We start from the raw sequence: 25,107 nt of genomic DNA on the forward strand, positions 1-25,107 counted from the left end.
GGCCTATCATATTTTAAGCACACCTATTCAAAAAAATTAGCTGCAATGTTTCAGTTAAAAAGTGATGACTATCCTCATTTTGAAATTGTTTTTTGTTTGTATTTATTGACATCGATTGGCTGCCTCCCTGCACACCCCCTACAGGGGATCAGGCCTGCAATACAGGCATATGTCCTGACTGGGAATCGAACTGGGACCTCTCAGTTCATGGGACAAGGATCAATCCACTGAGCCACACCTGCCAGTGAATTTGATTGTTAAATACCATCCTTTTTTAATAAAACAAGAGTCGCTATCAGAGATTGTAAACTGGTGAGTAAATTTGACATACAGAGTTTTGTTTGTCCCACAATGCTTTTTCACTTTTTCAAAGAACATTTGTAACCAGAGATACAAAGATTTCACGTTTATGTTTGTGATTTCTGATTCTAAGTAGGTCTGCACGAAAGCCAGTTGGGGAGTAGAAGCCCCCTTTGACAAAGCATTTCCCATTGAATTTGGCACTGATATATACTCACATATCAATTTTTCACTTTTAATTTTTTTGTAGATATTGGAAATTGGGCAGAGTACCGCTACTTCATGGAAATGTTGTTTAAAAGAAAAAAACAAAAACATCTACATTTCTCACTACTACAAAATGCTGGAATAAAACAGATTAAATCAAAATAGAAAAGGCAAACTGAGGGGAGGGGGAAGTTTTTTGGTGGGTGTACAGTTTTAGTTATGCAGGAGGGGGATTCTGGGATCTGATGCAAGCATGTGCAGATGGTTGACAATACTGTACTGTATATTTGGAAAATGATGGAAGGGTGTATTTTTATGATTTTTTCCTACAATAAAAAAAAATCAATGTCATTCAGTACATGAACAGAAGAGGAAAAAGTTAAGAAACATATAATCTTAATAAATACAGAATAAGCATTTGATAAATTTGATCAAAACTCTTAGCAAACTATAAACAGAAGAAAGTTTCCTTAATCTGATAAAGGGTCTTTATCAAAGCAATAATAAACAATACTGATCAAACCAGCAAAGATTTTCACCTGAGACTGAGGAGATAATGTTCACTATTCCACTTTAATTCAATATTGTATTTAGGGTCCTGACCATACAGTGAAGCCAAAAATAAAAACAGATGGATAGGAAAAGGTGGAAAGAGGGCAGAAGTTTGGAACTTGGACTTGAAGATTCCAAAGCAAGCCAAACCATAGTACACAGTTTAGAAAATGTTATGTGTACAACATAAGGTGGACCCTGACACTATCTTTAAGAAAATAATCAGCGCCCTGGCCAGTTTGGCTCAGCAGTTAGAGCATCCGCCTGTGGAACACAGAGTCGCAGGTTCAATTCCAGTCAAGGGCACATACCTCAGTTTCAGTTAGGTCCCCAGCCCTTATTGGGGTAGTGAGGAAGGCAACCAATTGATGTGTCTATTTTGAATCGATGTTTCTCTCTCTCTCTTTCCCTCACACTCTATCTGAAGATAAATGGAAAAAATATCCTCGGGTGAGGATATTAAAAAAAAAAAAAAGAAAATAATCAGCAATTTATAAGAGAAACTGACATACTATAAAGGTAACTTCCTTTATCTTGCTAATCTGTAAATATTTCACTTTGATATGCTTCAAAATATTTAATGACCACTTTCCAGAAAATCCAAACAATTTACATCTTAACATTTATTTCTGTAGGACATATTCTATCATGTGAAGTAGAAATAAGACCCAAAGGATGCCTTTAGTAAACAATAAACTGATCTTAAGTATATCATCTGTGATCAACTTGGTAAGACTAAGTTTACAACAACTTAATTCCAGGCATAAAACAGACCAGTTAGAGAGCTTTTTGATTGGGGGAGGTGGGAAAAAAGCAGGGCAGGCAAATGATCTGCGGATTAAAATACAAAATCCTGTCGCTTACAATATATCTCACATGTTCAAGGCACCCTCCAAGTACTGAAAACACAGGGCAGTTCTCAGAAACAATATTATAGCCCATTAACAACTATATCATCCAATAAATTACCATTAAAAAGCCCCTTATAAAAAGAAGTCCATATTCACAGATGCAGAATCCCAGTCTCTTTGTACATTACTGAGAAAAATGCAAATAAATATATTTTTAAGGTAATATGGCAATTCACATCTTTCTCAGGTCAGACTGTGTACGTTAGCCACCTCAGTACTGCGGAAATGTTCCATCGATTTTGGCAGCCCAGGCTATGAGTCCACCCACAACGTCCTTAACCGTCAGAAAGTCTAACTCCTGGATTTCGGCCAAGGACTGCAGGATCTTCACGGCTTTCTGGGAGTCATTGCCCAGTTTGCAAATGACATAAATGGGGAGAGCTGCCCCTTCCTGGGTGTCTTGCTTCCCTTTCTGGATTGCCTCTCCTAAGAGTTTCAGGCTCTCCGCATTCCTCCGTTCCAACTGTTTCAAAGGGATGTGTAGGGCATGAGGCAAACGACAGATGTCCACTTCCACTTGAGGCCTGACGTCCAGCAACAGGTGCGGTGACCCAGAATCCAGAAGTCGCTTATAGTCGGTGACAGAAACTCGCTCCCCTGGGCTCAGCAACTGCAGGGAGCGACACTTATCGGTGGCCGAGGAGCCACAGAAGGCTTCATAGTCCTGCAGGTCAGTCACAGTGGGCCGCTCCCCGCAAGCTGCACAGTCGGGCCTGCGGCTCCGCAGCCGAATACAGCGGAAACGTCCTCGGAGAGCATCGAAGAGCAACAGACTGCCACTGTAAGAGGGGCCCAGCCCGGCGGCGATCTTCAACACTTCCAGCGCCTGCAGGCAGCCCAGGACCCCAGTTACGACACCGAGCACCCCGCCATCCGCGCAGCTGGTCACCGTGTCGGCTGGGGGTGGCTGGGGGAATACGCAGCGATAGCAAGGGCCGCCCTCGTAGTGGTAGACTGTGATCTGGCCCTCCAGGCGCAGGGCGCTGGCGGACACGAGGGGCCGGCCGGCGAGCACACAGGCGTCGTTCACCAGGTAGCGCGTGGGCGCGTTGTCGGAGCAGTCGGCTACCACGTCATAACGGCGGACCAGGTCGAGGGCCGTGGCCGGCGTTAGAGCCTGCGCGTACGGCACGCACTCCACGGCCGAGTTGAGACGGCGCAAGGCCGCGGCAGCCGAAAAGACCTTGGCCTGGCCGGCCAGCGCCTCGCCGTGCAGCACCTGGCGGGCCAGGTTGCTCATTTCTACCACGTCGTAGTCCACGAGGCCGAGGCGGCCCACGCCGGCCGCCGCCAGGTACTGCGCCAGGGGGCAGCCGAGCCCCCCGCAGCCCACGACCAGCACGGACGCGGTCGCCAGGCGCAGCTGTCCGTGCACCCCGAGCTCGGGCAGCACGAGCTGCCGGCTGTAGCGCAGAATCTCCTCTCGGGACAGGGCGGCCTTCGGCGGCAGGGGCGGCACCGGCACCAGCCGCTCTGGCTCTTCCTGCGCCGAAAGAGCCGCCGCCAGTCTCTGCTTCAGGGATCTCAGCTCCTCCTCGCGCTGGGCCACTTCAGCCTGCAAGGCAAGAACCTCCTCCCTGGCAGCCATGGCGGTCCCTTCCGGAAGTTATCTGGAAGGGCACTTCCGTTTCCGGCTTACCGTCGCCTAGCGACTGGGGTAAACTAAAAGACGAGGGAGCTTTGGAGATGGCTCTGGATTTCCCGAAGCCAGCTTCAGATTCGGCTTGAGGGGCCCCCGAGCGCTGCGTCTGTCCAACTAGCCCTCGGCCACACAGGCCGTGCCCCCCTTCCCGGATCCGGGGCCGGCTGGCTCCCTGCCCGCGCCGCCTTGACGTTGTTCCGCTTCCGACGGCTCGCGCACTTCCGCCATGGCCTCCAAGGAAGCGAATCGGACCCCGCCGCGGGCTCGCCGGGAGCTGGGGGGGCGCGCCCCGCCGCGGGACAAGTACTCGGTGCTGTTGCCCACCTACAACGAGCGCGAGAACCTGCCGCTCATCGTGTGGCTGCTGGTGAAGAGCTTCTCCGAGAGGTAGCGTGCCCGCCGCCGCGCCCGACGAGTGGGATGAGCTGGCTCCCCGGCCTGCTTGCCGGCCGTTGGCCGCGCGACCCGCCCGGCCCGGCCCCTCCCGGCTGCAGAGGGGAGGTCTCCGGAGGCCACCCCGCGAGGGACGCAGAGGCGGACCCTCTGGGCTTCTCTCGGGGTCTCGGGGTCCTGAGACACTTCTTTATCTTCACTCCCCCGCCCCGCCCCCATTCCTTTCTCTCGGAAGCGCTGGTCACTCTCACTTGGGGCGAGGCTGTAAGCTGGACCCCGCTCGTCCCTCCAGGTGGGCAGGCCCTGCGGCCGCAGCCGGGAGTCTGCTCTCGCCCCGAGCCCAGTGCTTATATAAGCGTGAGGTTCGGTGTCCGGGTTAGGGAGCTGCCTTTCTGGAGAGAGCAGCAGGGCAGCTTCGCTGACCACTGGTGGACGATTGTTGTGGTCGTTAGAACCTGGGACTTGAAAGTGTTTATACAGTTTGTCTTTTTTTTTCTTTAACTTTGGAAAAATCCCGGTATCATTACGAAGGAACGTCTTTTACGGTTTCACTGATGGGACTATGTTGTAGAACTCTTTTAAGATCTTGCCATCTCAGCACATACACAGTTAGCAAATTATTTTGGAAATTAATTAATATTCCATTTGGCTGTGTTGTATTTTATCTAACCGGCTCGTGTCAACGCACATAGGTTATTTTCCAAGATTTTTATTTTTATTTTTTGACATTTGCTTTACAAGAGAGAACGGGGACTTTGTTCACTGCACGTGTTCCAGCATTTTGAAAAGTGCTTGACACATAGTGATTGCTCCTTTATTAGATGAACGTTGCAACAAACACATACTTTTGCTGGTAAATCGAGATTAAAATCTCGGTGATACTGCTGGATCGACAGAGATGTCCTTAAAATTGATCGTTGTTGCCAGATTACTCTCAGAAAAGATTGTACCCCGTTTAGGACTGTCCCGCATTCTTCAACGAGTGCCTGTTCCCCCACAGCCAGCCAGCCTGCATAGTATTAAACTTACATCATTGGAAATGTTTGGTGAAAAACATTGCTGGTTTGTTTTGTTCAGCTGCACCATTTCGTTTTACTTTTATTTTTCAATTACATTTAGTATTTTGTATTAGTTGCAGGTGTACAGCATTGCTGTTTTGATTATATTTCTTTGATTGAGATAACTATATTTACATACATAGCTCTGCAGGCTTTTTCATCACTTTTTCCTCTCTTAAAATCATCTTCTTTTGATTTCTTCAGGCTCTTTTCAATTTAAAGAAATTGTCATGTAGCCAATCTTTTCCTGTTTGTCTTCTGACTGTACAATATTTTTGCTTTATTTTTAAGTATTTTATGTAGTGCAGTTTATCTTTAGTTTCCGAGTGGATTTTTTTTTTTTTTTTTTTTTTTTTATCCTCACCCGAGGACATTTTTCCATTTTTTGTTCAGGTAGAGTGGGAGGGAGAGAGAGGAACAGAGAGAGAGAGAAACATCGATGTGAAAGGAACACATCGAGTGGCTGCCACCCGCACAACCGACCAGGGCCGGGGACAAACTGCAACCGAGGTACATGCCCTTAGCGGGAACTGAACCCGGGTCTCTCAGGACCGCAGGCCGACGCTCTAACCGCTGAACCAAACCGGCCAGGGCCCGAGTGGATTTTTTAAATCAAAATGAAGTTTAATGAAGGAAACAACTATTTTGCCAGATGCAGTCACATTATGTTATCTAATGTCTGCTCAGCTTGATTCCTTTAAGCTACCTCACCCTCAGGTGGTGTAGGTGCTTTGAAGTGGGAGAGAGAAGTTATTTTGCTTATGAATGACTATAGTTGCTTATGAATTGTGTATCTTTCAGCACATCAGCTACAATCAACATCTTACTTGTTTTGGCTTGTAAAGCACAAGCCCCAGCCCTGGCCAGCGTGGCTCAGCGGTTGAGCATCAGCGGTTGATCATCGGCCTGGGGAACAGAGTCCCGGGTTCGGTTTCCGCTAGGGGCACGTACCCCACACACACAAAAAGCACAAGCCTGATAGGACAGTGGGAGGCTGAAAAATTGATAGGCTAGTTCGCTTTCTGGCAAGTTTGCTGGGGCTGACTTTCTCAAGCCTTGAACAGTGGAATGTGTTTTGGGGGATCAAGAAGAAACAGAATGTTGTTTATGTGTGAGAATTTGGCATTTCCTCATTTCTTTCCCCTTAAGTTTTCCAATGAAGTTAGTAAAAAGAATGTTTTTTAAAGGGGGTAGTGGCAGACGTGGCGATCTCATGTTCATCCAAGTATTATGTTGGCTTGTTTTTAGAATAGAAATTCTCCCGGAAAGACAGTGGAGAGCAGCAGAAAGGTGTGACTTTTGAAGGATAGTGAAATCTTTTGTAATTCTGTGCTATTTCTTTTTATTTGACAGTGCAGGATGATGGGTACAACTATTTGCAATAGTGGTGTAAAAGAGTGTCACTATTCTAAAGTAGATTTTTTTAAAGGGTGAAATTAAGTCGGATTTAATACTGATTATGTTCTTTAAATCATTTGGGATTAAATTAAAAAGAATAATCACTCAGAGCTACTCAATCAGTTTGAGTTGTCTTTTAAATATACTTTTGAAATAGCTGATAAAACCAAGGTTTGATATTAAGGTTCCACAATTCTATTTCCAAAGTAAATAAAACTTCATATGCTAACTTATCAGGTGAAGAGTATGTTTTCTGTGAGAATTTTTTAACATCTTAGGACTTTATAATAACATTTTCCAGCAACATGCTGAGTTTGGAGGTGAAGGACTGGAAATTTGACATTTCATTTGATAATTGAAGTTTTCTACTACTAGTTAAGAATTAGTCATTTTAAAGTTTGTTTTAAAAAAAATTGAGAATACTGTATTCAAACAATGCAAATTTAATTTTTTTATTTTAGTGGAATCAACTATGAAATTATAATCATAGATGATGGAAGCCCAGATGGAACAAGGGACGTTGCTGAACAGTTGGAGAAGATCTATGGGTCAGACAAAATTGTAAGTCATGTGAATATTTTTCTGTTTCACCAGTTGCGGTTTTGTAGGGGAAAGATGAGAAAGAAACAGTGCTTACATTCAGTCTGCTTGTCTAGAAACTGAAAAGAAAAAGCACTTGAGATTTTGATGTGTTTTCATTGTGCTTGAGGTTTAGATCTTTTTGATATGTTGGATCAGTAGTTTTACAGCAAAATAGTGAGTCTTTGGATGAACTCTGTTTTTTATGATTACTTCTGTAGATAAATTTTCTTGAAGGATAAAATTAAAGCGTGATATTGAATTCACAAGGAACATTATAGAACTAGGTTGCAGATAGTAATATGTGATTTGATCTTTTTTTTATTTTTTGGTGGTACGTGCCCCTAGCGGGAACCGAACCCGGGACTCTCTGGTCCGCAGGCCAACACTCAACCGCTGAGGCAAACTGACCAGGGTGACTTGATCTTTCTTGCTCCCTTTTGCTAGGTGTTCTCACGCTTTCGGTGGAAAAGACTGCCTGTGGCTAAAAGCTTACAGCTGAGATAGGTGACTGTTTTCTTGTGGAACAGGAATGGCTTTTCAGAGTACTTGGCAGTTTTGTTTTTGTTTTTATTTTTATCTGTAAAACAGTCTTGTGGGAGTAGGTTCACTTTCTGAGTCTTAAACTTTAGATTTTCCCACTGTACCTTGAAAACTGTTCGTCTGTGAGAGTAACTTAGGCAGATGTAGAGTTCATTTTCTAATGGCTTCACAATTTTTATTTTTGATCACTGGTTTGGATTTTAAAATGTATGAGCATACTAGTGAGCTTGACTTTGGATAATTGCTGGGCCCAAATATACAATTAAGCCCAGACTTAATGAGAAAACACATTCTAGGCATTGGGTATTATAAGAGTTTCTCAATCTTGGCACTATTGACATTTGGGACCCAATAATTCTTTGCTGTGAGAGGCTGTCCTGTATTTTGTGGGATGTTTAGCATCATCCCTGGTCTCTAGCCACTAGATGCCAGCAGCTACCCTCTTTCCCAGCGTGGCAGCCAAAAATGTCTCAGTGTATTGTCAGATGTCCCCTTATGGGTAAAACCGTCCCGCTTCCCAATAAAGAACCATTGGCATAGACATAAAGAAGTCTCTTGGAGAACCTTTATTGATATTTTCATTTCAAGAAATGGCAATTGGCATCATAAAAAACTAGGTCCAAATATTCTCGATTAATCTAAATAATGAAATAATTTCTGTTTAGTCGGAGGATATCTTGGTTGGTAGGAAGAGTGTAATGAAATGTGTTACTCTTATATACATGGTAAATCTATCCTATACTAGAGATTCTTCCTGTCTGTCTCACAGATCTGACATTCTTCCAGTCCTCTCTGAATATCTCTGTTGTATAGGAGTACAAGAGATAAAAGTTGACAGATTTTCAGCCTCTAGCAAGGACTTCCAGTGATGCTAGGTTGATAGGTTGGCCAAGAGTTCCCCAGTTTATCTTTTAGAAATCCTGGGCCATGGCCACAGCCACGATGCACACTTTCTATATGTAGAATACCCTGAGTTATGTGCGCACTTTAATCTGGAACATCAGCCTGGCAGTATTTTGAATACCATGTCATAGAAGCTCAGCCTTGAGGTGTAATTGATTGATTTTAGGAATTGCCTACTAAATTGACCATCACAAATTTGAAAACAACGTTGTTCCTCAAAGTGTTTAATTTTTCCCATCAACCCAATAAAATTAAAATGAGTAAGAAAAAAGTTAGCATTTACTATCACGATTTTCCAGCCGTACCAGGGAAATTTCCTGTTCATTATTTTATGACATTTAAATCATTTAAAGTAGGAATTTTTTTCCAGTGTCAGGCCTTGCCAGAGGTGGTACTTACTTGCTTTTAAGTGACGTATGTATGTTTAGTTGAGGGGACAGATGGATAAAAATGATTATTTCTCTCACCTAAAGTAGTTCAGCACAGATGCTTTGTTGGCTAGTCTTTCAAACTGGTTGAAATGGATATTTCAGGACAAGACTGAAGTTTTTTGTTTTGTTTTTTTACTCTGTAAGTGAGGTAGCAGACAAGAGGGTTAATTCACTTCCCAAGATTGCACAGCTAACTAATAAATGGCAGAGGTGGGCCCTTAGAAAAGTTGGAGACACAGTTCCAAACTGTTACCGTGGTCCAGGGCAGGGAGATCTGAGGTTGTGGAGGGCTGCAACCTTTCTATGTTGAATGCTTCTGTCATGTTTGACTTCCAGGCTTGTTTCATTCCCCCAACCTGAAATCAGATCAAATCTAGCCCAGCAGTTTTGTACAAATTATTCTCTGCTAATAAAACTCAGGTGCTAATGATTGAAAAGACAAAGGGACAAAGAATGCAGCAGCTCCAGGGGCCATACCCTCTGGTGACTGATACTGTCACCAGATTGACACTCATCTCAGTTGTCTTCCTGGCCATTACTAACAAAAGTATTTATGGGTACATTTTAAAGAACACAGATCATTATTGATTAAAAGGCTTTGATATGCTTCTTAAGGACAGTGAGGTTGGTCAAAAGTCACAGCAAGGAAGAACAAACAGATGGAAGTGGTTTTTGTTCACATATACATCTGTACAGTGAGGTAGGTTCATTGCTTTTAAAACAGCAAATGTAATTGTAGGATTGAGAGATTTGAGTAATTTGTTATAATAAAATAGTTTGTTCACCCCCAAATACCAAATTATCTCTAACAAAAAGATTCATACCCCAGTCAAGTGTACAAAAATAGATAATTCATGAAACAAGAACTACACATGAGCCTCAATGATAAGTAAAGAATTGGAAACTAGGAGGAGAGAAGAGTTATTAGCCTTTCTCAGCTAAAGATGTGTTTTTCTCTTTTCAACCCATTGTTTTCGAGAGTATGGTAAAACAGATTCACTCAGATGCTGTTGATCCTAGTATAGATTGATAGAATTTGTCTGAAGTGTCATGAAGATTTTCTAGGATAAAACTTTTTATAGAACACATTTATTGTCAAGCAAATTATAGTGTCAGATGAAGGAGTTTATAAGCAGTTGTGTTGTAAGCGTACCTCAGAGAGGCTGTGCCTGGCAGCCTGTGCACTTACTGCTTGTTCGTTCTCATGACAGCCGGGTGGGGTGAGGCGTGCTCCGCGGTGCCCTTGACGCCCAGACCAGAGTGAGGAGGCCCAGGAGGGGGGTAGAATTAAGGGTCTGAAAGTTAAGCACACTACTTGAAACAAGTCGAACTTTTCACTGTGTAAGAAATAAGCAGGTTCTTGGTGTAAAATGTAAATGTTACTGATAAAACTGAAGTTGCCTTTAGCATTTCCTGACCTGCATCCCAGTCTCCGCCCCAGGGTAAATCCTGGTCAGCAGTTTGGGGTGTTACCCTTTTTGTGCATATCTGTGTATGTGGCCACCTCTTAGAACTGAGGTATCTGTGCTGATGGTTTTTGTTTTTAAATATAAATACAACCTTTCTGTATCATTGTTACTTTCTACTTACATCTTGGAGATCTTTTGTCACCAAATGACCCCATTCTTTTAACTGCTTCATAGTACTCTATCCTATACAACATGGTTTATAGTTTGTATGAACTTTTGAACATTTTGAAACTTCTAAATAACAAAATTGTTCTTTATCTGAAACAAAGAGGTTTTTCCAGCTGAAACATGGGGTACTAGAATATCTAAGGTGAACTTTAAAAGATTGGCTTTTTCAGGGCGGAGATCAGATGGGCTCAGTATTTTGTTAGCAACTGTCACAAAATCAAATAAAACCTGACATACCTTGTTCGATTTCGTTCAGTGAATTGTAATTATTGTAGTTAATTGACTGTCTTAGTCTCTCTATAAGAGCTCATCAGGCAGGAATGTATTTTATCTCTTTTTATTCCTCTGCAAGACCTAGAGCAGCATGCATGTAGTAAAAAATAAAAAAAATAATAAGATAATAAAATTAATCTATCCTGGGTGACTGGAACTGAAAAGACTTTGTTTAGAGATTTGCAGTCTGAGGCAACTTGCTGGTGTCCTGGCAGATGCAGTAGGGACAAGATGCGCTCTGGTGGGCGCCTGCCTGAACCCTGCATCTCAGAAACAGCAGAGTCCAAACCTTGGCATTCTGCTTTTTCGGGAGTTTTCACATTAGGTGAAAAGCAACTAAGTCAGGTTTCATATGTGAAGCAAAAAATGTTGAAAGACTAAGTAACTGACAAACTGCAAGAAAAGAGAAAGAATTTATACCCCGTCACTGGGCCAGTAGAGAGTGAGATAAGGTCATCCAAGTAGAAGGTCAAGGTAAGTTGTTGCAGGAAGGATGATAACACCCTTTAAAATCACAGAGGGCGTTGAAAAACAGATCTGGCTACCAGATATTCCAAAAAGGTACAGAATAAGTGAGTTAGACCTGCAGTTTTCCTTGGAAGGAATCAATAGATATTATTTAAAATGATAAGTCAAGTGACAGATGTAAAAATATTGTTTATATAGTTTTCTGAATAGCTCAAAAAAAAAAAGTGTAAAATTTGGCTTTTATTGTGAGGTTGGGGTGAATGAATGTTTTTCATTAAAAGCTGTTGAAATATTTGATTTGTTACTAATGCCTTTTTTTTTTTTTACTTTGGCAAAACAATGTTAAGCATACTCTGTTCTAAAGTGTAAGAAGTGCAGCTGTATTTCTATTAAAATGAGTAGCACTATACAAATTTTAAAAAATTTAATATATTTTTAAATGATCTGTGTCAATGTGTTGTTTCTTATTCTTACAGCTTCTAAGACCACGGGAGAAAAAGTTGGGACTAGGTAAGTAGAACCTCTCACCCCTCACATGCTTTTTGTCTTGGTAAGATTGTCCAGTGCGTATTTTCCTAGTTTGGAACAGGTACAAAATACGTAACCCCCTTTGATGGTTTTTAATGATCTTAATGATATTTAAATGGTTTGAGTTGCCTGTATCAGTCAAGGCCCACTTGGCAAAACAGAAACCACTATAAGTCTTTCAGTAGAGGGAATTGAATCAGAGAATCTGGTTACACAGGTGAAGGGATTACTGAGAAGCCAAATGGAACAGTGAGGCTGCTCAGAGATTAGTAATACCTGCAGCTTCCTACCACCTCAGGATGGAGCAGCAATAGGAGATGTTGGTTTTAGACTCCAGGAGCCAACCCACGCTACCCAAAGAGGGCCAGAATGATGGAGTCGGTGATACCTGGCAGGAGCTGGAGACATTGAGGATATGCAGTCAGTGCTAGGAGGCCAAGAATGAGACTTTCCCCTTCTCTCTCCTGCCTCCCAACGCTGTTTGGAAGCCAGTTGACAAAAGAACCTGGGAAATAAGTTCCCTGCAATATAGGGAAAGCCCAGAGAAGGGATCTGAGGCAAATATCTTAGACCTACACACTGCCTTAGCTATAAATCTTCGAACATTTTTTTAAGTCATAAGTTTTAAAAAGATACTCTTTACTTTTAAAAAAGAAAGCTTTCCCAGCTTTTAACAGTTAAAATTTCAGATGAGCTCAGTCATTCTGGAATGAAGATCTAAATGCCTTTATTTCTGTTGTTAGTCATAGTTGTTTATGTAAAGAATTGGTATAATTTTACTGAAAAATGGGGGGATGGAGCATGGAAGAAGTACAGTTCTGAAAAATTGAATATCTGTTCTCCTGAATACTATTCGTTAATTGGCATCATTAAATGTTCTGAATATCTGAATCCAGAAGGTTGTTTAGGATTGAAATAATCTGGACACTGCTATAAAAGCAACCAAGAATTACTGACCAGTCAGTGGCATATACAGAAAGGTGTGGTGGTCATTCTTAGCAAGAAGTTAGAAGACACTGTGGTGGCTTGCAGCCAGAGAATGCAGGAATCCCCAAATCCTGCTCCTGACCAGTTACCTTACCTGCCAAACCCTAAGAAACTTCTAGGCCTGAAGGTGCTAAGTCTGTTTGCTAGCTGTGCCTTTGGCCCCAAATGCCAGAGCAGGCTAGTGTACCAGGCTTCCTACAGTGTAGACACTGACAAGGGCCACTTTTGTGGAAATGGACCGGGAAAGATGGAAAGAGCAGAAGCAAGGGAACTTGGTAGGGAGGGATCGTCCGGAGATGGTGCCTGGGACCAAGGTGAAGTTGGAGACAAAGAATGGAATTGAGAGATGTTTTTGATTGAGAGTAAATAATATTTACTTATAGTTCAGGATGATATTGAGAGGACTAATGTATGCTTTTCTGTGCTTAACAGTTTCTTCTCTGTTCAGACATTGTATACGTAAGCATTTTCATTAATGGAGATAAATATGTTCATTTTTAGGAACTGCATATATACATGGAATGAAGCATGCCACAGGAAACTACATAATTATTATGGATGCTGATCTCTCACACCATGTAAGTAGCATCTTTCTTTCTTAGTGATCTGTGATTGTCTTAGCCTGTTATACTGACTTACTATTTATTCTTTCTAAATTTCAGCCAAAATTTATTCCTGAATTCATTAGGTAGGTAATTCTAATATTTTGGGGAAAAAATATGATTCACATCATTTATCTTATATTGATTTTGGACTCATTTTTATTTTTCATTCTTCATTAATTAAAAACGAACATGATATTTTGTTAGCTATCAAAAATAAAACCAACATGTAGACTTGAGACTCATGAGTGTATAGATATGTGACTAAACGATGTTTCAGGAGTCCTGAGGGACTGATCAACAGATAATCCCTTTGTTATCTAGATTATTGCAGACTACAGAAAAAGACAGAAGGCAACTTCCTGGTAAATGGAATTAAGCCCTGCATCATAAGGGTAAAACTCCATGAACAAATAGGATTTATTCCGGGAATGCCAGAGTGGTTCATCTTCAGGAATTGTCAACATCATTTATCACATTAACAAAGTAAGCAGCATGATTAAGTATGTAGATGATGAAAGATATTGATCAAATTCACTATCCATTTCCAATAAAAACTTCAAAGTAGAAATAGAAGGAAACCACTTAAACATGATGAAGGTAACCCAGTCCTAATACAAACATTTTACTAAATGGTGAAATGTAGAATCATTTCTAATAAATTCATCAAGATAGGCATACCAGCTACCATTAAACATGGAGATTTTAAGTAATGTAAGATACGAATTTAGTATAAATATTGGTAAAGGATACAAAATTATATTTATTTGCAGGTGATATAATTATATTCTTAGAAAACCAAGAGAGCACAAAACCTGTCCAAATAAGAATTTGGTAGCTGTTCTGAATATAAGCTAAATATACAAAAACAAAGTCAGATTATGTCACTCCCTGTTTAGACTAGTTCAGGGAGCTCCCATTAACACATGGGAAAAAATCTGCACTGCTTTTTTTGCCCCTCAAACTGCTGTGTGATCTGGGCCCTGCCTCCCTTTCTGAACTTCCCTTAAGCCTCTCCCCTCTGCTCTCCTCTGCAGGCACGCCGCTTCCTTCCTGTGCCCGCACAGCGCACCAGGTTCCCTTCGCCTGCCCTGCTCTTTGCTCCTTAGTGGCCAACAACTTCTCATCCTTTGACCTCTGCACAAGTCACCTCAGAGATACTAGCTCTGCTTATTTCTCCCATACACAAAGTCCCTTTGACCTGATAGGGAAATAGAACCAGTGGAGTAGAAAATGGGAAAGATGCAAACAGGCCAAATGTAGAAGAAATCCAAATGGCTAATAAACCTACAAGAAACTAGTCACCCCAGGATGTAGTTAGGGTGATGCAAATTAAAAACAACTGTTACTATTACCCATTAGTTTATCAGATTTAAAAATTCAATCCAGCAATACATCCAGCACCAATAAGATTGTAGAAAATGAGCACACTCAAATATTGCAGGAGGAAGTGAGTTGCTACAACCTTTTTTACAAGTAATTTCTGGTGAGATCTGTTAGAATTATTTTAGCAATCCCATTATGTTCTACTTTGGGTAGTCTAAGCAGCAGGCTATACATTTATAAGAATGCAGCACTATTCATTGTGGTTGTGCTCTTGGAAGCGGAGGGACCCACCATGGATACAATCATATGAGTAAATGGGCTCAATAGTCTATGGAATATTTTTGCAGTTATTAGAAAAGAGTGGGGAAGCCCGGCCGGTGTGGCTCAGTGGTTGAGTGTCGACTCCTGCACCAAGAGGTTGATGGTTTGATTCCCGGTCAGGGCACAGGCCCAGGTTGTGGGCCACATCCCCAGTGAGGGGCATGCCAGAGGCAGCCAATTGATGTTCTATCTCATCGATGTTTCTCTTCTCTCTCTCACTCTCCCTTCCTCTCTAAAAACCAAGAAAGAAAAAACAATTTTTTTTTTAAAGGATGGGGAAGTTTTCTGTTGACCTGTAGGGGTATCCATGATTCCATGATTCTGTATTATTCACTGGAAAAAAAAAAAAAAGAAGAAGTTGCAAAATGTACTTTTTTTTGGATTCCAATTTTGTAAAAGTGACCTAAAACCCTAGAGGTGTGTGTGTGTGTGTGTGTGTGTGTGTGTGTGTGTGTCTGAGTTATCTTCCTTGTGAACAGAGAAAGGTCTGAAAGGTTACCAGGCTGTTTTGGCATTGTTTACTTCAGGGAGCCGAGAACAGAATGCAGGGGGATTGTGAAAATTTAATTTTATTACTACATTTTAGGCTGGTTTCACATGGCGCAGCCAGCAAATGTACTGTTCTAAATATTAATAAAGAAAAGAATCAGGTTTAAAAACCTTACTTTGAAAGATCTTACAGTACTATAGTTCATCTGTTTCCTTGGTATTGTTTTTTCTAGATGCGAGTCTTGAACGTTCTGTTTGTGTAGCTCTTGAAAATAACTTATGAAAGCTCAACAGCCTTCTCCAATTGACAGCTAGTTTATTTGTTCCACAGGAAGCAGAAGGAAGGTAATTTCGACATTGTCTCTGGGACTCGATACAAAGGAAATGGAGGTGTTTATGGCTGGGATTTTAAAAGAAAATTAATCAGGTATATACCTGTACTATGATTTCTCTTGTTTTTCAGTGTAACTACTATAAATACGTTTATAACAGGTATTTAGGTTAAATTACCATGCTGCCTTGGTATTTGTGGGATCAGAGTATAACTTTCAATAAATACTTTCAGATAGCTTCTTACCTACATTTTTTTTATGATTATTTTATTTTGGATATTTTTCACCAAGGAAAAATCAGCATAAACCTTTGAACCTTTGGTAAAAATAGTGTGATTCAGCACAAATGTATTCCACTGGACCTTCAGCTTTGGTTTTAAGCGAACTGTTCTTCTGTATTTTGGGACTATATAGTTTTTTCCATATATTTTTTTTAATCATTTTAAGTAAATCAGACACAACGATTTCAACTTTTCCTAAGCAGCATAAAGTAGTGAGACTCTGAAGTCAGACCTAGGTTAGAATCCCGATTGTGTCATTTGACTACCTGTGTCACCTTGCACGTTTTACCTTTTCTAAGCTTTACTTTCCTCGTTATAAAGTGGAAATAAAACCTACTGTTTCCGTTTTCTATTGCTATATAACAAACGATCCCAAAGCTTAGTGACTTAAAACGACTATTTATTATTTCTTCTGGTTCTGTGGACTGGCTAGTGGTCCCTTTGCTGGTTTCGCCTGGACTCATCCATGCAGCTCCCCTCTGCTGGAGAGGCAGCCGTGCTGGAAGGGCTGGGCTGCCTCGCGCACCCATCCAGGAGTTGGTGCCGGTGGTGGGCTGGGGCATCTCAGTTCTGCATGTGGTCCCTCCCCTTTTGGAAAGCTAGACCAGCTTCTTTCCTTGGCGTCCTAAGGGTAGGTCCAGCAGTACCAAGGCGCGGCCACAGGGCTTCTCGAGTCCCGGGTTCTAGGGCTGATAGCACATTCATTCTTGGTCAGAGCAGCCCCTAACTAAGGGGTGGAGAAACAGAATGGACAACCCCTAAAGAATTTTTGGCTATTAGTACTTTTTATCACCCACTTCATTCCTGTTGAAGATTCTGCTTATCTCAGTTTTGCCTCTTAACTGTGAACCTTGGGCAAGTCATTTAAAACATGTAAGTGCCTCATTCTTCAGAGAAATGAAAGGGTTGGATGAAAACAGTGGTTTTCATGTAGGGAACATTGGAGTCACGTAGGGAGAAAATGACATGCAACTGCGCCCTATTGGTCCTTTCTCACACACACACACCATGCAGACTTACTCCAGAGGTGGGGTCAAACATTGGTATTTTCCACAGGCTTCCCAGGTGATTCTGTATACAGACGATGTTGAGACCAACAGTGAGCTCTCAGGCCTCTCTGCACCTGGGCGTTACAGCTGTTATTCAAAACTGGGGAGTCCCAAAGACAGTTTACAACTTTTAGTTGGATCATTTAGTTGTATCTGTCATTAGTTGTTAATGTCTGAGCTGACTTAAAGTATAAACTCCTGAGAAAGATTGTTATCACTTGTGCAAGGTCTCAGCTATATGGTCCAGAATCCAAGTCTGTCTGACTTTTGCTGCATATTAAGAGACACCAATGTAAAAATAAATTAGATGTACAAATACATGCATATACACCATACATACACATATATACACACATGCACTCACATTTCTTTGAGTACACACATTTTGTAAACTGTGTCCTGGAATTTTCTGTTATAGGTTTTTGAAGCAAAATGAAGGGAGGATTTTTTTGTTAGCTGTTATTCTGGCTATAACCCTGTGTTATTTCTATAACAATTACCCTTACTTTGGTTTTGAAAACTTCTCTCCAGGCTACCCTAGAAAATGTTTGTTTGTTTTAAATCTGAGCACAATAAAATAGCTGTAGTACAAAAGTCACTTTTTCTAGGATCACATCACATCTTTTTGAAATGTTAATAATAGCTGTTAGTCAGTAATAGCTTGTAATTGATTGATACTTAGTTGTGTTTGAAGTACATGCCCTAAAGTCATTGTTATGGACTCTGTGTCTGCTAAGATTCATGTTAGAGTACCTTCCCTGAAAGTGTTGGTATTCGGAGGTGGGGCCTCTGGGGGGTAATTGGGTGTAGTTGAGGCCCTGAGAATGGGGCATTCGTGGTAGGATTAGTGCCCTTTGAAGAAGAGACAAGAGCTTACCCCCCACCCCTTCCTGCAGAAAGGCAGCCATCTGTAAGCCTGGAGGAGGGCTTTCACTTCCTGGACTTCCCAGCCTCCAGTAATGTGAGAAAGAAGTGTCTGTTGTTAAGCTACCTACTCCACTATTTTGTTATAGCAGCCCAAGCAGACTAAGATAGTCTCCCAGAGAACCATGATCAGTTTCCAGAGATTACCAAAAACCAAAACCCTCTTCCACTTGCACACACCTTCTTTAAAAAAAAAAAAAAAAGTGCCATTTTTATGCAGACTGGCCTATTACCTAGTTGAAGCCACTATCCCTTTTGTGCTTATTGGAATCTGAAAAGGAAACTCCAGATTCCTGATCTCTTTGCTGGCTGACAGATGTTTGGAATTCTAAATAATGGCTGTTGGCAAATACACAAGTTAAAAATCTGTTACCATTCATATGTCAAGCTTGAAAGAATGATTGCTTTATAGGTTCCCTCTAAATGTCCCCGTTTTCTGAAAATGAGAAACATCAGATTTCCTTTCACTGACTAAAATTTTGTTCTATAGAATTAATGTTTTTGTGAAAGTGTTGCATTTATTTATGAAATTAGTGTAGTATTTGTACTACTCTGCTCTTGGATGTGTTTCTTTTGTTTAGAAACTATTTTATAAAGAAGATCTGATTGTTTTATTTGACAGCCGTGGGGCCAATTTTATAACTCAGATTTTGCTGAGACCAGGAGCATCCGATTTAACAGGAAGTTTCAGGTACAGTGAAAACCTGTGATTTTATATGTCTACTATTTATAACTGCTTGTCTAAATTTCTTGCTTTACAATGGCTTATTTTAAAGAGATGCTTTTCATTTCTACCCTGTTTTTGTCCTGGGACACTAATGCATCTTGAAAAATATTGTGCCCTTTTTGTTTTTTGGTACGTGCCCCTAGTGGGAACTGAACCCGGGACTCTCTGGTCTGTAGGCCGACGCTCCAACTGCTGAGCCAAACCGGCCAGGGCAAATATCGTGCCTTTTTAAGAGCATCAAAGGCAGGGCTCAGGTTAGTGTGCTTGTTATGTTAGTATTAATGTTCAGCCCCTAGGGGGGTCCAAGGTGACCACTCACTGCTCTTTCTGAACACTGCTGTCACTGGTAATGTGCTCCAAAGGACAGTGCCTCTTCCAGGCATTTTCTGCAGTTTTTCTGCATATTGATAGCATTGTCCACAGAAAAGTTTAAAACCTTTAATATTTATGTAGAGCCTTTTCGGTTACCTTGTTCTCCATATGTTTTTTATTTTAAAAGTCTTATTTAATTGGTGCAAAGCCTCCTGCTAGGTCCCTGGGGTTTTTTATTTTTGTTTACTCTGGGTGGGGGGGGTATGTGTTTAATTTTAGACTTGCTACAATAGATGAACTGGTTTGTATGACCATGCCAAATGATTAAAGCCTGCCAAAATTTTTTTTTTTATCTCTGAAACTATAAAATGCCTGTTCGTTTTCTTTAAGGCCCAAGCCCCATGCATTAGTTAATAATTTATATTACTTAATAGTTAGTTTTTCCATTAAATAATGTTGATATTTGATCCTTCGTTAGAATTCACACACAAATTAGGAGCTGGCTGTTCAAGTAACTAGTATTCGTAGTGTAACTGCAAGTCTTGAATAGTAGTAGTTCAGAAATAGTAAGACTGAGAGGGTCAAAAGTGAAGAGAAATTTTTTTTAATGTCCTTATTTAGTAAAAATAAAAGTACTTATGAGACAAGGGCAGCTGCCCCATCCGCAACCCTGACACCCCCCCCCCCCACCTCCCCGACCCCTACCCCCCGCCAAATGAAGAGAGCCATCACAAATTAGAGGTCAAATAATGAAAATGAAGCCTTTCTAGAATTAAAATGGAAATTGATTAAAAAGCAGAATTTGGTGTGTAAGAGACAGATCTGGCCATAAATGGAGCCCTTTGTCCCCCACTTCAAGGCAAAGGAATATACGTTATCTGATTAAGGTCACTGATGGCCCAGTAGCAACAATGCAAAGAGTCGTGGCACTTGCAAAATCTCTGTGCAGACAAATGGCCCGTGTAGACTTCATAGGCATGATGACTACGATCGAAGACCTAGGGTGGCTCCAAGGGTTGTGGAGTGGGGGCCTTGTTTTTTGGCCTAGCGACCCTATTGAAAGCTCTGCAGATGCTTTCAAAAAGTTCAAAGGTGATTCATTTTAGATTCAGCAAATATTTATTATGTGCCAATCCTTGGACAAGAGTCAAAGTTCCTATCCTCATGGAGTTTATACATTCTAATGACATGATACTTACAACTAACTACATAAAGTAGGTGCAGCATCACATGGGGGGACCCTGCTGTGGAGAAAAACACAGCAGAGAGTAATGGGTGGTGGCACTTCATTGCCACCAGAACCATGCAGGAAGTAGAGGAGGGGGTGAGGATGAAGGCTGGCCTGGAGCTGTCGATAGCTTCTAGAGAAAACAGTGATTGGGCGTATTCTGTGCAAATATCAGAGCAGCCAAACACACGAAAGTAAGCCTGTCGATTTCACTACTTTTAAATAAAGCTCACTGTCTCTTCATAGGAGTAATGATTTATTAATACGTGCTTTTATTAAAGCTCAACTTCTTGTTAAAGTTCTTAGTATTTAGGAGGCATGTGCCTTTTATCAGATAAAAGGAAACCCAAAAAGATTGCAGTCTGATGTAAACCCATTTAATAGCAAAGACCATTTGGATCCTAATTATCCTAATTTACCAGCTCATGGCTTTATGTATGCAGTATTACATCATCACCCATAGTTTTAAAAATACTGTGGTGGGGAGAAGGGATGGCAATAAAGAGAAATGTCTTACAAAATAACTCTTATGAGGAATAAAATGACTGTTAAAGGGGCAGAATTCATAGCTGAACCCCAATTTAAAAGGTAATGCTGCCCTGGCCAGTTTGGCTCAGTGGTTAGAGCGTCAGCCTGCGGTCCAGAGAGACCTGGGTTCAGTTCCCGCTAAGGGCACCTACCTCCATTGCAGTTTGTCCCCGGCCCTGGTTGGGTCGTGTGGGTGGCAACCACTCGATGTGTCCCTTTCACATTGATGTTTCTCTCTCTCTCTCTCCCCCTCTCTCCCTCCCACTCTGAACAAAAAATGGAAAAACGTCCTCGGTGAGGATAAAATAAAAATAAAATAAAAGGTAATGCTGAAACATCCCATCATGATCCTAGTCCTTCCCATAGTCCCAATCTCCTCCCCTATTTAACTTTATTTGACATATATCTTTATTTAGTTTTTACTGCTAAAACCCCAAAACATAAAAAGATGCCTTAAACACAGTAGGTTGCTTAGTAAATACTTATTATTGATTAAATATTACTACCATCAGATTCCTCTCACTTTAGATTTATTCCAAACTTATCCTTTTAAATTCTTATGGAAGCTGTGTGGGTAAAAGTGCACACTAGTCCTTTTCAGGTTCCTCTAAGGACTGTGTTGTCTAATAGGATTCCTTAGAAAGCACCTGAGAAAAATGAATGTGGGTTCCAGGTAAGGCCCTCAGGCACTGTAAATCCAGGTGGCCTTTAACTGGGAAGAGAACAAAGTTACACCAAACTACCTCTCCTAACTTGCTCCAAAGAGAGAGAGAGGCAGAAATTGCTGCCTTCCTACTCACTGAGACTGTTTAGGGGTATTTTGTTTGTTTGTTCACCTCTGACTGAAAACAGGGAGCTCCTCAAGAAAGCACTTGGGGTCACTCACAGGACTTCCCAGCTCCTGTCTTTCTTTGTAAATCTGATGAGCTCTGTGTCTGGCCTACAGTCCTTCCACAGTTCGACTGCACATTCATTCACCCATTATAAATATCTAACTGTGACATCAGTTGGTGATAGCTGTGTCCCACCAGGCTTGCCTCAATCCTGTGATGCCCAGTAAGTTAAAAACAATAGGTAGTTCCGCTTCGAATGATTCACTTTACTATGTTTTTATCATTTCTGATAGTACGGTAGGAAAATAATTCTCTAAAAGATACTAAGAATTAATTTCTAAATTATTTACAAAATATTTCATGACCCTTCTGGTTCAGGACAAATCATAATATCAACTGAGAGAGCTTTTCTGTATACAAATGGCTAGTGAAAGTTTTAGGTTTTAGAAATACCAGTGAACTTTTAGAAATACTAGGATGCATGTAGGCAGGAGTATTTATCCAGGTGTTTATATATATATTTTTAAATTTCACACAGATTATATCGAAAAGAAGTTCTACAGAAATTAATAGAAAAATGTGTTTCTAAAGGCTACGTCTTCCAGATGGAAATGATTGTTCGGGCAAGACAGTTGAATTATACTATTGGCGAGGTATGAAATTGATGGTAAATAATATGTTGTATTCCTCATAAAGAAATAAGGTTTAGACTTTTTATTGTTAAAAGTTTAATTTTTATAACTGCCAAATAAATGTGAAAGGCTTCCAGCTATTTAGAATGCCCAAGCACTAACAGATGAAAATTCACATCCCTTTTACATCGATATGTTTGACCTACCAAAACGAAAACATTAACAGAAGGCAACATTCTTTTATAAATAATTAAAAGTTACTGGTATCTTCTCCATCCTTGCCCTTTCTTCTGACCACTCTGCCTTCTGGGATGAGTCTGTTTGCTGCTTTTCCTCTTGCCATAGTCCACAGCCACCGACTTTAAAATGAATGATGAGTCCCATTGCCCATTTCCTGTGAGTAAATGAAAAGTACAGGAATTGGAGGGGGGTGTCTGTAATATTTACAGCTAGCTAGTGAACTCTTAGGGAAGACTCCCCTTGTTTAACAGTAAGACTTATTCAGAGCAAGAAGTAGCTAACTAGAATGCCACTTGTCTTGTGGAAATGTTAAGATTTTTAACTTCATACTAAAACAATGCCAGCTAAGTTTGACAAACTAATGAAAAAATTAAGGCCATTTAACTTTTGGAGTATAATTTTTCCTTGAAATGCAGTCTGAAACTTGAGTAAACCAACTTAAAATGCAGGATCAATGCTTTTCAAACAGTTGCCAATTTGGTTTATATGGACTATTTTTAGATAATAAAATGCTTGTTTAATTTTAAAGAGTTGGAGGTGTGCATAGTTGCTGTAAGAATTGAAGGAATAGGAATTGCTGTCATAGAATTAGTCTTGTTTCTGTTGTATTCGTAATTTTTGAAGACTGACTTAACGTATATTTTTTTAACTAGGTTCCAATAACATTTGTGGATCGTGTTTACGGTGAATCCAAGTTGGGAGGAAATGAAATAGTCTCTTTCTTGAAAGGATTATTGACTCTTTTTGCTACTACCTAAAAGAAATGTATTTATATTTATCATGTTCATTTCAATTTAAACATAAAAAAGCCTGGTTGCTGATTTTTATAAAATGTACTCTCAGAGCATAAATCATAAGTAAGGTAAATTTCATGCAAATCTTTTTTTCTGAAGAAATTCCATTTTATATGTCAAATTAAATTAGAAAAATGAGCAGTGTTTTCAATTTTAACATTTTGCTGTATTAAGTAAAACCTATAAATAAATGCATATAGGGTTTTGCATAAAATATTGCTGCTTTCATTAGAGTGTGTGAATGTAAAATTTCTTGCAGGGGGGAGATTTTGAAATATTCTCTATAAAACCTAGATTATTCATAGCTCTTTGTACTTAATGTCAGAAGAGGAATGCTAGTTATATTCATGAAATACATATGACTGTTTCTGTGTGGATTGAAAAAGAAATACACACCTCTTGCCCTTTCTTTGAAAATGTATTTCAAAATTCTTAGATAAAACAATACATTTAGAGCACAGTTTTAGAGTTTGGGTCTTTGCAGCTGTTGAATTGATGAAGCAATTCATCTGTCAAAGCAAGTCTATTTTAAATATATATTTGAATTGGAAACAACTTGATAACAGTTGATAGCATAGCTGTGTTTTCTCCTCTGAGCAATAACTTCTATCAGTAAAGAAAAATATTGATTATATTAAAGCATAATTTAGCTGCTATAGTAATTTTTAAACATCTGACAAACTATATAAAATATTTTCATATTTCAGGACCTTCAATGAAGTATATGTCTTTACTATAAAAAACAAAAATTCCTTTCCTAGAGCTTTTCTCTCTGTTCAGAAACGTCTTCTGACAGTTAAAGTGCAGGTTAAATTGTTCAGTAGAGCCAGTGCAGATATTCTGTTTACCTTCTCTAATGTAGGTATTTCAAAAAAGATAAATCTCTAACATAGCTTTTGGGTCATGAAGTGTCTTTCAAGTTTTCGGGTAAGACATACTGTGAGCATATAAGCTTAAGATCAAGTTGACTTTGCAAGTAAAAAGAAGCATCTCTAAGTTATTTAATAAACATTTAGTGAACAGTATTCCTAATTATTACATTTTCCTGGCTTAATTTGACTGCTCAAGTCAAGAAATTTTAAGTCTGATTTTTTTGTTTCCATTTCTAACATCATACCAGAAATAAATACTAGAGTATTAACCCTTGGGTCATTTTGAACATTGCCTGTTCCCATTGTTGAATCCATAGGACCTCTGCTATTTCATTTCCCGTTCACACAGAGCGCTGCAGTGGCCCACCAGGAACCCACCTTCCTCGGGAGGTGATTTCTCTCATCATTAACAACTAGAAAATGCATCACTTTGATATAGAATTAGTTTTAAGCTAACAATAGAAATATCCTTTTTAAAAAGTGTTTAGAATCTGTTCTTTTTCATTTAAATCTGAAGTTGAGTTTTCATTGTCAAATATGTGGAACAGAGATGAAGTAACTGCCTCAGAGAACCCACGAGGAGTACTGCCTTCTTAACCTCCACTAGAGGAGGCATCTTTTGCCTTTTTACTCTTTTCGGTTCTCATTCCCACAGTCATTACAGCACGCTCACTTATTGGAGTTTACAGTAAAGAAAGTATTCGAGCAGTGAAGACTTTCACCATTTGGAAGTTATTTAGAAAGGAATGTGGACTATTTAGATGCATTTTTGTAGTAGATGTGGTGACTTAAACACTAAAATCATTT

The 25,107-nt window shown here is 40.3% G+C and overlaps 2 protein-coding genes across 3 annotated transcripts; one reads left to right on the forward strand and one right to left on the reverse strand.

Annotated features, from left to right (window-relative positions):
- Positions 1 to 1,600: 1,600 nt before the first annotated feature.
- On the reverse strand, positions 1,601 to 3,560 carry MOCS3 (molybdenum cofactor synthesis 3). The gene has a single exon (XM_036245211.1). It carries the CDS (start codon positions 3,556 to 3,558, stop codon positions 2,182 to 2,184), a length of 1,377 nt encoding a protein of 458 aa, XP_036101104.1. The 5' UTR covers positions 3,559 to 3,560; the 3' UTR covers positions 1,601 to 2,181.
- A 257-nt stretch (positions 3,561 to 3,817) lies between these two features.
- DPM1 (dolichyl-phosphate mannosyltransferase subunit 1, catalytic) lies at positions 3,818 to 24,045 on the forward strand. 2 transcript variants are annotated; one of them, XM_036245434.1, is made up of 9 exons: positions 3,818 to 3,999; positions 6,923 to 7,022; positions 11,772 to 11,805; positions 13,312 to 13,388; positions 13,473 to 13,498; positions 15,880 to 15,975; positions 18,757 to 18,825; positions 22,301 to 22,415; positions 23,288 to 23,637. In XM_036245434.1, exons 1-9 carry the CDS (start codon positions 3,839 to 3,841, stop codon positions 23,390 to 23,392), a joined length of 783 nt encoding a protein of 260 aa, XP_036101327.1. In that variant the 5' UTR covers positions 3,818 to 3,838; the 3' UTR covers positions 23,393 to 23,637. The 2 variants fall into 2 exon arrangements, with proteins under 2 accessions (XP_036101327.1, XP_036101328.1); XM_036245435.1 differs by lacking the exon at positions 3,818 to 3,999 and adding an exon at positions 5,720 to 6,353 and having other exon boundaries at positions 23,288 to 24,045.
- The last annotated feature ends 1,062 nt before the right edge of the window (positions 24,046 to 25,107 follow it).

This window comes from Molossus molossus, unplaced genomic scaffold (genome assembly GCF_014108415.1).
Source record: "Molossus molossus isolate mMolMol1 unplaced genomic scaffold, mMolMol1.p scaffold_m16_p_6, whole genome shotgun sequence".
NCBI classification, from domain to species: Eukaryota; Metazoa; Chordata; class Mammalia; order Chiroptera; family Molossidae; genus Molossus; species Molossus molossus.